Here is an 11,724-nt window from a genome sequence, read left to right as displayed (position 1 = left end):
AGATTGAAGTCTGCTCTGTGCATCTCTGTATAAACACAGGGCCACCTATGGAACATACACAGGTGGAGAAAGATGTGGAAACACGAGAGGGTGATTATCAATGTGTAATCAGTTCCCCAGAGATCTCCTAGGATGTTACTGGGTCTAGCTGAAGAATTTTAAATACATTTATAAATGCTTCAGTGTAAAATGCCTGGCTGTCTGATAAATAATTTCTTTCTAAAGTCTTACCATGTTTGAAGAACTTTTGCAGGAGTCATGTGAAATACTTAAAACTATAAAAATACAGGAAAAAGGTATTTGTCATGGCTGAAAAAATCTTTAGAACATAAATGGCCTACCTGGTCTATAATATTGGCACTGAAGATGGCTTCTTCCATGTGTTTCTCATCACATTTTATTACTGATCGTATGCTGTTCACTACATGACGTACTTCTGGAGGGAGATTACAGTTTGAATGTTCCAGAAATTTTGCCACTAAAATTTTTGTGTCTTTATAGGCTTTAAGGTCCACTAAAGAATGTGGTCGCTCTTTTGAGGCTGTGTGCAAAGCCTTTGGCTTTAGGTGTAGATCAGTTTTCCTTGTATCCCTCTCTTTTCCAGTTGGTAGGAAACTGCTCAAAGAATGCTGACAAGCAGAGGCAGCCATATGAGAACCAGAAACAGGAACTAAAAAAGGGGGGGAAGAATATCTTTAAAGTAATAGTTAAAATAAATTCTAAAAAGAAAGAAAAAGAAAAAAGGCAAAACACCAATGTCACAACATTTTCCCCTTTGTCATTAAATGTCTGTTTTGTCTGAAGAATAAGGAAAATATGCAATCAAGGAAACACTGCAAAATGGATAATTTAAACTAGGAGTGAGACTCTTTCCCATGACCAAGAAGGACTGTACTCAGGATGGGTGGGTAATTAAGGTACTTCACAAAGCACGGACATGTTTGTTACCTCTGCTTTCAGTGGCTTCAGGTGACATTACTGAGAAGGAGAAACACCAGCTTCTCATGTTACCTATGTCAAATTGTTACGGTTTAGTACCCCACACCTTTAAGGCTAAAGTTCTGTTTATTTATAGGCCTCAATATTACTAAGAAATACAGAGAAATCAAAATATTCAATTAAAACAGAGGACTTAATCCAGAGCATTTATTGTAGCTCAGAGGCTATTTCCAGCAGTACTGTGCATCAGATGTGTGTGCTATCAGGAAGTGATTTCTATGTCGCACATTTCCTAGAGCTGCTTTCTCTGTCAGCAGCTTTCAATTATTTTTGCAATGAAAGAAAACCTGTATGACTCTGCTTTAGAACACTGATCCTCACCTGTTTCTAATGGAGCTGGAGACAGTCCTGCATCTGGAAACTGGCTACATACAGGAGTCCAAGCACAATTATCACCTTGAACCAAAGAGAGAAAGACAGAAATATCACAATCAACCCCTGCTAACCTCTGCTCAAAGCAAGGAAAAATACATTGGAATCACTTATCTCCTTTACAGAATGAAACTACACAAAAGCAGCACTACTTCCAAATACCCATTCATAAAGAAAAACTACTACACACAGATATGTCCTATAAGCTGTTAAATACAAAGATCTAGTTCCTGCTGGATGGTTTTCCCTCTGTTACACAGCTAACAAACTCTTAAGTATTTCAGGCCTAAGCTCTGAAGCTACAGAAAGCTACCTGCTGGGGCAGTCCTCAGACTTTGCTGTATTTGAGAGTTCATCTTAGAAAATGGGAAAAACAAGAAAGAAGAGTCCCTCTACTCCTACAAACCCAAATCCTTTTCTTAGAGATTCTCATTCTTTGCAGAACAAATGCTTTCTACCACTGATTAAATCAGTTAGTAGGTGACCACTATTGGTTCCTGATGATCCAATCACTAACAAATGGTTAGACAGCATCTACAAACAGCTCTGGACATAGTTGCTTTCCAATGAGAGTTTCTGGGATGTCAGCACAAGGATCCATGATGATGATATCACACTATACACTAATTGCCACTGCAATCTTTTTGATTTCAAGCTTGTGACAATCAGATGGTGTAAACCCTCATTTAGGCTAAAGCTGTTGACATCTGTCTCCAAGACTGCTCTGAACTTCTAGGTAGATTAAAAGAGATCTTCTTCCATATCTTCAGGGAAAGTTTATAATGAAAAGCTGGTATAATCTCCTCTGTCACAGTGAATAATTAAATGAAGGAAAACAAATGTAAGATGCTACAAACACAGCAGAGCTGTAAGAAATTAAGAGAGCTTCTATTCTATGTTTAATTTATTATGCTGAGGTACTGCAACACATGAATCATGCCATGCTTATTAAAAGGAGACATTTCAGAGGTTCTGTCTTCCCATCTATTATTATACTGCTTAATGTACTTGTGACAGGAACACAGACACTACAATTGGGCACTTGACTTATATAGCCACATAGTCTATCATGTTTGATTATAACTTTAGTTTATTGTTAACAAATATCAGTGCTGGAAGTTGATTTTGTCTCCTGTGCTATGATAAACTTTATGAAGAAAAGACAGAAAAATGTGTGAACTACTCATTTATAAGTAATGTTTTACAGGAGCAAACTATTTTTTATAGAGCCCAACATACTTATATTGCCCAGGGACTACACACTGACTATAAAGGCACCTATTAAACTAAGCTTTCATCTCTAGTTTCTCTACTAGGAATGACATATTTCAAAACAAACTAATTCAAGACCTACTTAACTGAACTCTGGGCAGTAAACCTCAAGGTTGCACTCCTAGATCTCTTCACTTGTATAGGGAAGTTAATCAGAAGATCAGTATTTTTTCTTGAAAAAAGACAACCCCAAACCCCTCTGACCAATCTGCCCACTCTATTCATGAACATGTCTAAAGCTTGCCTACCACTCAGTTCTCCAAAATCCAGTCTCTCTTCTACAGGTTATTGGTATTATCAACACACAGTCACAGCTACATTTCATATGGCCAGTCTACTTGACTTCTACTCCAGGATGATTTAAAAAAAATAAGTGTATGTTACTGAAACAAAACTTAGGTATTTTTTCTCCTAGGTTGGTTAGCTGATGGAGCTCTGTCAGTTCCCTTTATCCTTGCTTCTCATTCAAGTCTGTGGCTGTATTTTAAAATCCTGCAGTGAATACCAATATCCAGTCATGAAAAACCTATTTCAAGTGCTTTTTTTACAGTTATACAGATTATAAAGAATTTCAGCTGTGTGACACAGCTTAGGAAAAATAAGCTTGAAGACTGCTACAAACAAACATACACGTTGCTAGGATTCTGCTGCTTCTAACTTAGGTGTAATTTCTGAAGTTTGACAAAAGGTAGAGGAAGGGGAAGTGATGCAAACAGCACACAGAATTTTGAAAAGTGTAGTCTGCCAAACATATAAATTAAGGAAATATGTAGACACAGATCCAACCGCATCCCTTAAATATTTCATTTTAAAGACTGTTCTGTAGGCATCAAAAGCACAGCAAACTACGTCAGCACAAACACATTCCCTCTGAGTTACATCTTCTCTTACTCCCCCCACTGTTTTGTGTTTATCAGTGTCTCCAGAACCATCTCTGCTCCTTTATTACAATCTTTGCCAAGCCTGGTTACATCTCAGTAACTTTCCATCTGTGTCTCTCAACTCATGCAGGGCTAAGAACTTGAAAATTAGCCAAAATATCTCCCATAATGCTACTTCTCCAGAAAAGATGATGGATGTATTTAGGATATGTTAAAAAGGAAGGCAGAGCATCTGTTCTACCAGATGTTTCAACTGCCAGCTAGAAGACACAGATATGGCTGCCTGTAGCAGCTTCTCTCTCAAACACGACTCCAAGAGCATATGAAGCACAATACTGTAAATTTGCAGAGCGTGATCCAGAGGAGAAAGGGCTGTTCTTGTCTTTGTCACAGTAGAAAGGATTCAGAAATTCCTACTTACTTTCTTCATAGCATGTATATCCTAAGCAGAGTACATGTCATAAAATAAATGCAGACTTGTAGATGCAAGATTCACTTTCCCTGGACAGGTTACTGAGGCTAGATTTCTAAAGGTAGAAGACATTCCATTATTGAGCTAAGTATGAAGCCTCTGAAATTCATAGAAACAGAATACTAATACAAAAAACATAACAGAACCAATACAACATTGTCCTAAATTAAAAGTTATTTCAGCATTTTGTCTGCTTATGTTTTGAGGTAGTCACAGGATTCTGCTTCTAGATCCCTTAGAAAGCCCAGTGAACGCATCTGTAATAGAACAAATTATGACATCATCCTACAAAGCTTTTCATCTTTACTTTCAAAACACTTCTCCAAGTTACCCCTTTGAATCTCTCTAAAGAGCTTCTGTAAAACCTTCACTTTTCAATTGGTTTATGTAGTGCTACCTTCCTGCTATTACTTGATCAAGCCATGTTCTACTATATCAAGCATTTCTTTTCCACAAACAAATAGATTTTTATAAAGACACACTGCTCAGCAAACATCTCCTCTCTTCTTCACTAGGAGGAAATGCATAGCAGAAATTGCTTAACCATGACAGGCAAAAACTTTCATCATCTTGTCACATGCCTCATCTTTCAATGCTTTGTCCTTTAAAACTTTTCACAGTACACTCCAACTTGCCATTACATGGTCACACTGCCCCTGGTGTGCACCAATACTGTCGATGTCAGTGTCACCCTCAGGAGACACAACCTGTATTACAAGTTTGGCAGCTAGGTTGATAGTTTCCTAAGCAAACCCCAGCTACCTTTCAACTTCTTAGTTTAGTTTCTCAGTATAATAGTAATAGGTGGAAGAATCTCCTTGAGAGATGGTTTTCTGAGTACTGCACAAAGGCTGGTATGATGAGAAATGCCAACATTCATTTCACTCTGTCTCTTTCCCCATTTCCATTCTTAAAAATTTGCAAATCTAGAAAACGCACCTGCTGTAACTAAAACCTTCACACGGAAGTCAGCCCTCATTGGAATGTGTCATATAATTTCCAGCAGCACCAGTTGCCACATAAAACACATACCCCTCATTTGCTCCATGCTCTGTCAGCTGTGCAGCACTATGCCTACCTGCTGTATAAGAGGAGCACGACACAGGGTCGCTAGCTGATCGGACGATACTTGAAATCTGGTGTTTTGTAATGGGATGCTGCTGGACAGCACCCTCCTGGCTGCTAGCATATGATGAAGTATTTGCAGAATCAAAACAGGGAGAGGTCTGGGAAGTGACAGGATGCTGGCTGAAGTCTGCACAGCAGATTTTCTTCTGTTTCAAAGGCGGCATGGCATTGCTCTCTTGAGCAGAACTCTGCAGTTCTCTTTCTGAGAGGCTGAAATTCTCTGAGGAACAGTTTGAGGACCTGCCACAGGCACAGTTCTTTTCCTGTCCTTGAGACCTGTCTGTAGAGGCTCGGCTGTGAGAACTGTCATCCTCATCAGGAAAGCTCTCTGAGGGAGTTCTGTGGAACTTGCAGTGGGTGCCATAATCAGGAGTGCTGCGGTGCTGGTCTGTAGCTCCTTTGGGGGTTGTACAGTAGGGAGAAAGATCTGCAGAATGAAGAGATCCTTGAACTTCCAGCGAACAAAGATCTTCAGAGGAGCAGCTATGCTCTGGGATACCAGCAGCCTCGGAGACCATCAAAGAAGTGCTTGCAACAGAAACTGCAAACAGAGAGATTCAGAGAAAAATAAAACTGTCTTGCCCCTCTCCTGTCCCCCCAGCCCCATTTTCAATATAAGAAATTTAAATTTAGTACTGGGCAAATGCATCAATAATTACTCAACAACTTTCAGATGACAATGCCAAAGCAAAACAGACTGAAGTAATTTACTTGTTTTTAAGTCTCATTCAGCAAAGAAAATTTGTGCTGTCCTCAAGTATTTTCTTCAACTAATAAGCATTCTTGAGCCCTGCCACCAAAGTATTATCTACATGTGGACAGGAAAAGCTCTTCCTCTACTGCTTTCTCTGGTAAATAAGAAATTGCCTGTGGCAGAAAAGTAGTATTTTAAATAAATGCTGAAAAAACATGGTTCTGATCACATTTTAACCTATCATAACTGTCAATATTAGCTTTTCAGCACCTAATACTTTCTGATCAATACTCATTTACCTGAAGCATACACCTAAGTTGTTTACAAATGAAAATTCACCACATCTCTGGCATGCAAAATATGCAATGCACACTTCAGATAGAAGCTGAACTTTCCATACAAGGGCACATCATCTTTGAAACCCTTTAGATAAAAAATGTGAGACTGGTATAATTTCCTTTGTCATGTCTACAAATAAATGTGGTGGATGAAAATGGACCCCTTCATGAAAATAAGTATTTGTCCCTGCATTAATTCCAAAGTCACAACAGAAGTTCCCTCTTCTGTGCACAGCACATTATATAGTACCAAAGCATTGCCTGAGAGTTGGTCAACTGTTTCCCAAAAGTTCAAGACCCTAGCCTTACACTTTAAACTTTCAAATCTAGATGAGAAGTCCAAATATGCTTATATGAACTGTAGACACAGCAGCAGTTAAAAAATAGTCAGTTTCAGCTGTTACACTCCACTGGAGTGGTCAAATGCCAGGATTAAACTAAAACCCCAAAGCACCTAGTATTTACCAGTAGTTAAAGCTGACTCTGGAAACTGAAACCCTGCTTCACAAAACAGATACTCCATGTAGGAACAGATGCTCCTCAATAATTTGTTAGGCTATCAGTCCCAGTCTGTATGTCAGGGGAGAGGGGACTGTTTCATGGACCACTCTGCCACCACCTCTCTGCCCATAAGTGTACTGAAAACACCTGCCAGTCTCGTTATTAACACAATATGAATATGATTTGGAGAAAACATTCAACGGAAATTTTACTAAATAATTATTGCATACAAAGTGCTCAACATTTCATGATCCACTGAGGCTATAATGTTTTAAAAGCCCTACATATCAACAGACATGGTAAGGAGGCCTATTCTAGTAGCTACTAAACTTCAAACAACCAGGCTCTGCACCTACTAAGCCACTCACTACATCTGTGCTTCAGGCAGCAGGTTTCCTGTTCAGATGCCTGCCTTCCAGATGCCATGCAGGAATCTATTCTGGAGAAAGCATGTGTACTATCAGGAGGGCACCTACGCTGCTGACAGTAAGAAACAAACTGCCAGTTTATGTACATGACTCTTCAAAGAAAAATGACAGTTGCCTGCCTCATAGGGCTTCACAAAGCAGGCTTTGTGCAGCAATATTCTACTCTGTGGTTCTAGCCACAGCAGTTTATGACTGGAAAGGTTCTTCTTGCAATGAACAATCTCAAAGCAAACACCACTTCTCCATTGGGAAGGACAGAAGGATAGTCCACTGAAAAAATCCAACTCATCTTTCTCATGTAGACGAACAGAATGTCATGATCACCTTGTGTGCTGAAGTCCAGGGTGATGTTCCTCTCTCCCAAGCTTGATTCGGATACTTGCTGATCACGAGCAGTAACCTAAAATGAAAATCGTTTCACAGAACAACACATGTACCTGAAGTTTATGAAAACAAGGTATAGTGTGCATGATCTTCAGAACATGCTTGACATATCAGCTGCTATCTAGATGGAAAGCTGTTGAAAGATACAGTCTTTTACAGTGTCTTTGGATCAGGAACAAATGTAGGAATATGCTTAAAGCAATTTTTCATTTTTCATAATCTACAAGCTAAATTCACCTGGAGTTCACAGACAGCTGGTAACAATGGTGACCAAAAATGAGAAAAATATAGAAACAAAAGTCAAAGGAAATGAGACTGCTACCATGTTTAGCAGAAAGCATCATATCTGCTTCTGTCTGTAGGGCCACAATTAACTCATAAAAGCTTATTATGGTTGATGACAGAATCTAGAAATTACCATCAGTCACCTCTATGAAAACCTTTCTGTCAAGAGCTCAATTTCTATCTGGCCTTCTACAAAACTAAGTATGACACTGTCAGTCTAACGCTATTAGTGAAGAACTTCAGTGCACGTGCCAACGTAGACTAATGCAGACATATACTAAGCTCCAAATAAAAGCAGTGTATCAAAAGTCAGACAAATTTACTATCATCAGTAGCTGGAATAAAAAAAAAAAAAAAAATCTGCTGTAGGCTTTCTAAAGAATATAAGCTTGCTTCCTAATCAAGAGTTCTCGTTATCTATAGAAAGTTAAAAGTGAAATCTCATTTTAAAACATCATGCTTTTCAAGTAAGGAAAACCACCATGCTTTGGTGATTCAAATCCATTCTTCTAGGTTTTTGATACTGACAGTCCAGTATCATACAACCTTTTTAACAGATGATGTCAGGTGAAACATTACTACTCAGACAAGCATTTGCTCAAACATGCACGAGAACATGAGAATACACACCCTAGTTGAGCCCTTTTAAAGAAAAGTCTGAATAATGTCTGTTCCTCCTAAGTACAGTTAACTCCTAAGTTATCCTAGATTGTGAAATGTATCTAAAATTGTTTAACATCACAAAAATGTGAAGGCTATGCTAATGATGTCCTTTGGCTTTCCTTACCTGACTGGCAGGTGTCTCTCCAATCACTGCCTCATAAGGTGGGGGCAGCTCAGTCGGATACAGCATTCCTGGGCTGTTAATGGTTACTTCATATAAACCACTGAATGGGGAATGAGGAAATTCCAAATGGAGACCTCTGTTTAAAAAACACAAACAAGCAAACTTAACTATTAGGAAATGGCATTGTATTTATTTGGTAAACTCTTACCTACACCAGTGATGCAGAGCATCTCCTTTGAAGAATTGCATTGAAGAAATTTATTAGATAATCAAAATGAAGCCCTCATTCACAGGGTAGCTTTAAAAATTTGATTTCATTTTGGATGGCAGCCAACTCTACCGGCCCAATTCACAGTTATGAATATCCTTCACTACTCCACATTAATGGACATTAATTGGAATGATTTCCTTAGAAAATAGAATGTCACATTCAAGCATATCACAGTATCACAGTATCACTTAGGTTGGAAAGGACCTCGAGGATCATCAAGTCCAACCTATCAACACAGACCCCATGACTAGACCATGGCACCAAGTGCCACGTCCAATCTCCCCTTGAACGCCTCCAGGGACGATGACTCAACCACCTCCCTGGGCAACCCATTCCAATGACGAATGACTCGCTCGGTGAAGAACTTCCTCCTCACCTCGAGTCTAAACCTCCCCTGGCGCAGCTTGAGACTGTTCCCTTGTTCTGGTGCTGGTTGCCTGGGAGAAGAGGCCAACCCCTTCCTGGCTACAACCACCCTTCAGGTAGTTGTAGAGGGCAATGAGGTCACCCCTGAGCCTCCTCTTCTCCAGGCTAAACAATCCCAGCTCCCTCAGCCTCTCCTCATAGGGCTTGTGTTCAAGGCCTCTCCCCAGCCTTGTTGCCCTTCTCTGGACACGTTCAAGTGTCTCGATGTCCTTCTTAAACTGAGGGGCCCAGAACTGGACACAGTACTCAAGGTGCGGCCTAACCAAAGCAGAGTACAGAGGCACTATGACCTCCCTGCTCCTGCTGGCCACACTATTCCTAATGCAGGCCAGGATGCTATTGGCCCTCCTGGCCACCTGGGCACACTGTTGGCTCATATTCAGGTGGCTGTCGATCAGCACCCCCAGGTCCCTCTCTGTCTGGGAGCTCTCCAGCCACTCCGACCCCAGCCTGTAGCTCTGCATGGGATTGCTGTAGCCAAAGTGCAGCACTCGGCACTTGGACTTGTTGAATGACATCCCATTGGACTCTGCCCATCTGTCCAGTCGGTCGAGGTCCCTCTGCAGAGCCTTTCTACCCTCTAACTGACTAACATCTGCCCCAACTTTGTGTCATCTGCAAACTTGCTGATGACTGACTCTACCCCTTCATCCAGATCATCGATGAATATGTTGAAGAGGACAGGGCCCAGCACTGATCCCTGGGGCACACCACTAGTGACTGGCCTCCAGCTGGATGTGGCACCGTTCACTACCACTCTCTGGGCTCGGCCCTCCAGCCAGTTCCTAACCCAGCACAGAGTGTAATGGTCCAATCCATGGGCTGACAGCTTAGCCAGCAGTTTGCTGTGGGGGACGGTGTCAAAGGCCTTGCTGAAGTCCAGGTAGACCACATCCACAGGCCTCCCCACATCCACCAGACGGGTCATCTGATCATAGAAAGAGATCAGGCTGGAGAGGCAGGATCTGCCCTTCCTAAATCCATGTTGGCTGGACCTGAGCCCTTGGCCATCCTTCAGGTGCACAGTTATTGCCGCCAGGATAATCTGCTCCATCACTTTCCCTGGCACTGAGGTCAGGCTGACCGGCCTGTAGTTTCCAGGTTCCTCCATCTGACCCTTCTTGTGGATGGGGACCACGCTGGCCAGTTTCCAGTCATCTGGGACCTCACCTGTGAGCATGTAACATTAACCTGTGTGAAAGGATCACCTATCTCTGCTTTAAGTTCAGGTACTGTTGTGCTTGTCATAGCCAAGTTCAATCACTTCTCTATTACTGCACTGCTTTAACACAAATATTTCCAGGTGCATCCTAAGAAATTTGCAAAAAATGTACGGAATCTCTCCAGAAGAAAAGTACCTCACGTAAGTGAATGTGGCAGTTCAGGCTGGCTGCCTCCTGTTACTGCCACATAAGTTACACCTCCCATGTCCAGAGGGTCCAACCCAGTAGGTCGACACAGGAAATAGCATATTTCATACCCATAATATCCTGCGTTCTATAAATCCATCTGCAAGGTCATTCTCTTCCTCATTCTTCCCGCAGGAGATGCTCCTTATCAGGTAACGGTGTGGGAGCATCTCAAGGCCTCTTAGGCCTGGGTAGGCCTAATGCCAGGAGGAGAAGGAGGCAGGGAGCAGTCTCAGACCTGGCCAGCCTGAGACTAGCCTAGCGGGGTGGGGGGGGGAAGAGCGAGCCCTGGGGGCTTTGGTTATACCCCCAGGTGGGGAGAAGGGCAGTGTTGGGAGGCTTTTGGGTGTACTGTAGGGGACACTATGCTTTGGGATTCTTTTGTCACCATGCTTGCAGCTTTCTGTAAAACACTTGCTGATTTTCCATTTAAACTTTCCATCACTTTCCAATCCATTTGTGTGTCATCCATTTGCCCCTTTCAGGGGCAAGAGAGAATCTGCCTGGCCTCAAACCAGGACAGTGAAGGACATTAATTGACTTCATATTCTTTGAAAGAGCTTCATAGTCTGTAGCTCATAACTCTGCAATGACTAACTGCAGGGAATAAAAATCACCTCTGTGCCTCTATGACTGGTGTGCAGGTATATTCTGGTGGGTAGTAGGGTGGAGGTGGTATTGGTGGTATGAACTCATCAAAATCCAGGGTTTGATGCAGGATAGTTCCATGGGGAGTCATGCAGTCAGGATTGATAGAATGTGGTCTCTGTGGCAGAAACTGAAAACAAACAGGTCAAGTTCCTTCAGATGGCAAAATCATCATCATATAATAAATGATAAAAATGTCAAATAATAGAAATTTTAATAAGGGGTTAGTATTAGCAACCCTGACCAATATCCAATTTCATTCACATCCATACTGAAATGAGACATTTGTAGAAGTGTAATAGCACTTGAGATCAACAAGAAGTGTGTCACACTGTCAAAATATAACACAAGGTTGACTAAAGACATAGAGAGCCCTGTGCCCCAAAGTCACTCTAGGATGCAGGATACAGACACTTAAACAGCTTTTCA

At 41.4% G+C, this 11,724-nt stretch overlaps 1 protein-coding gene across 3 annotated transcripts in view; it reads right to left on the bottom strand.

The window, feature by feature from the left end:
* Nucleotides 1-11,724, bottom strand: part of ENTREP2 (endosomal transmembrane epsin interactor 2) — a 102,462-nt gene that overhangs the window by 3,794 nt on the left and 86,944 nt on the right. For all 3 annotated transcript variants that reach the window (XM_068143983.1, XM_068143981.1, XM_068143982.1), the window contains 6 exons: nt 11,265-11,425; nt 8,542-8,677; nt 7,410-7,485; nt 5,075-5,665; nt 1,321-1,395; nt 342-670 (listed from right to left, as the gene is read on the bottom strand). In XM_068143983.1, coding sequence (XP_068000084.1) covers nt 342-670; nt 1,321-1,395; nt 5,075-5,665; nt 7,410-7,485; nt 8,542-8,677; nt 11,265-11,425 — 1,368 coding nt within the window. The remainder of the gene's footprint in view (nt 1-341; nt 671-1,320; nt 1,396-5,074; nt 5,666-7,409; nt 7,486-8,541; nt 8,678-11,264; nt 11,426-11,724) is intronic.

The sequence above is a fragment of the Melanerpes formicivorus genome, unplaced genomic scaffold (genome assembly GCF_026170545.1).
Source record: "Melanerpes formicivorus ecotype bairdi unplaced genomic scaffold, bMelFor1.0.p_v2 SCAF_10, whole genome shotgun sequence".
Lineage (NCBI taxonomy): Eukaryota > Metazoa > Chordata > Aves > Piciformes > Picidae > Melanerpes > Melanerpes formicivorus.
This window is presented reverse-complemented; position numbering and strand designations above follow the sequence as displayed.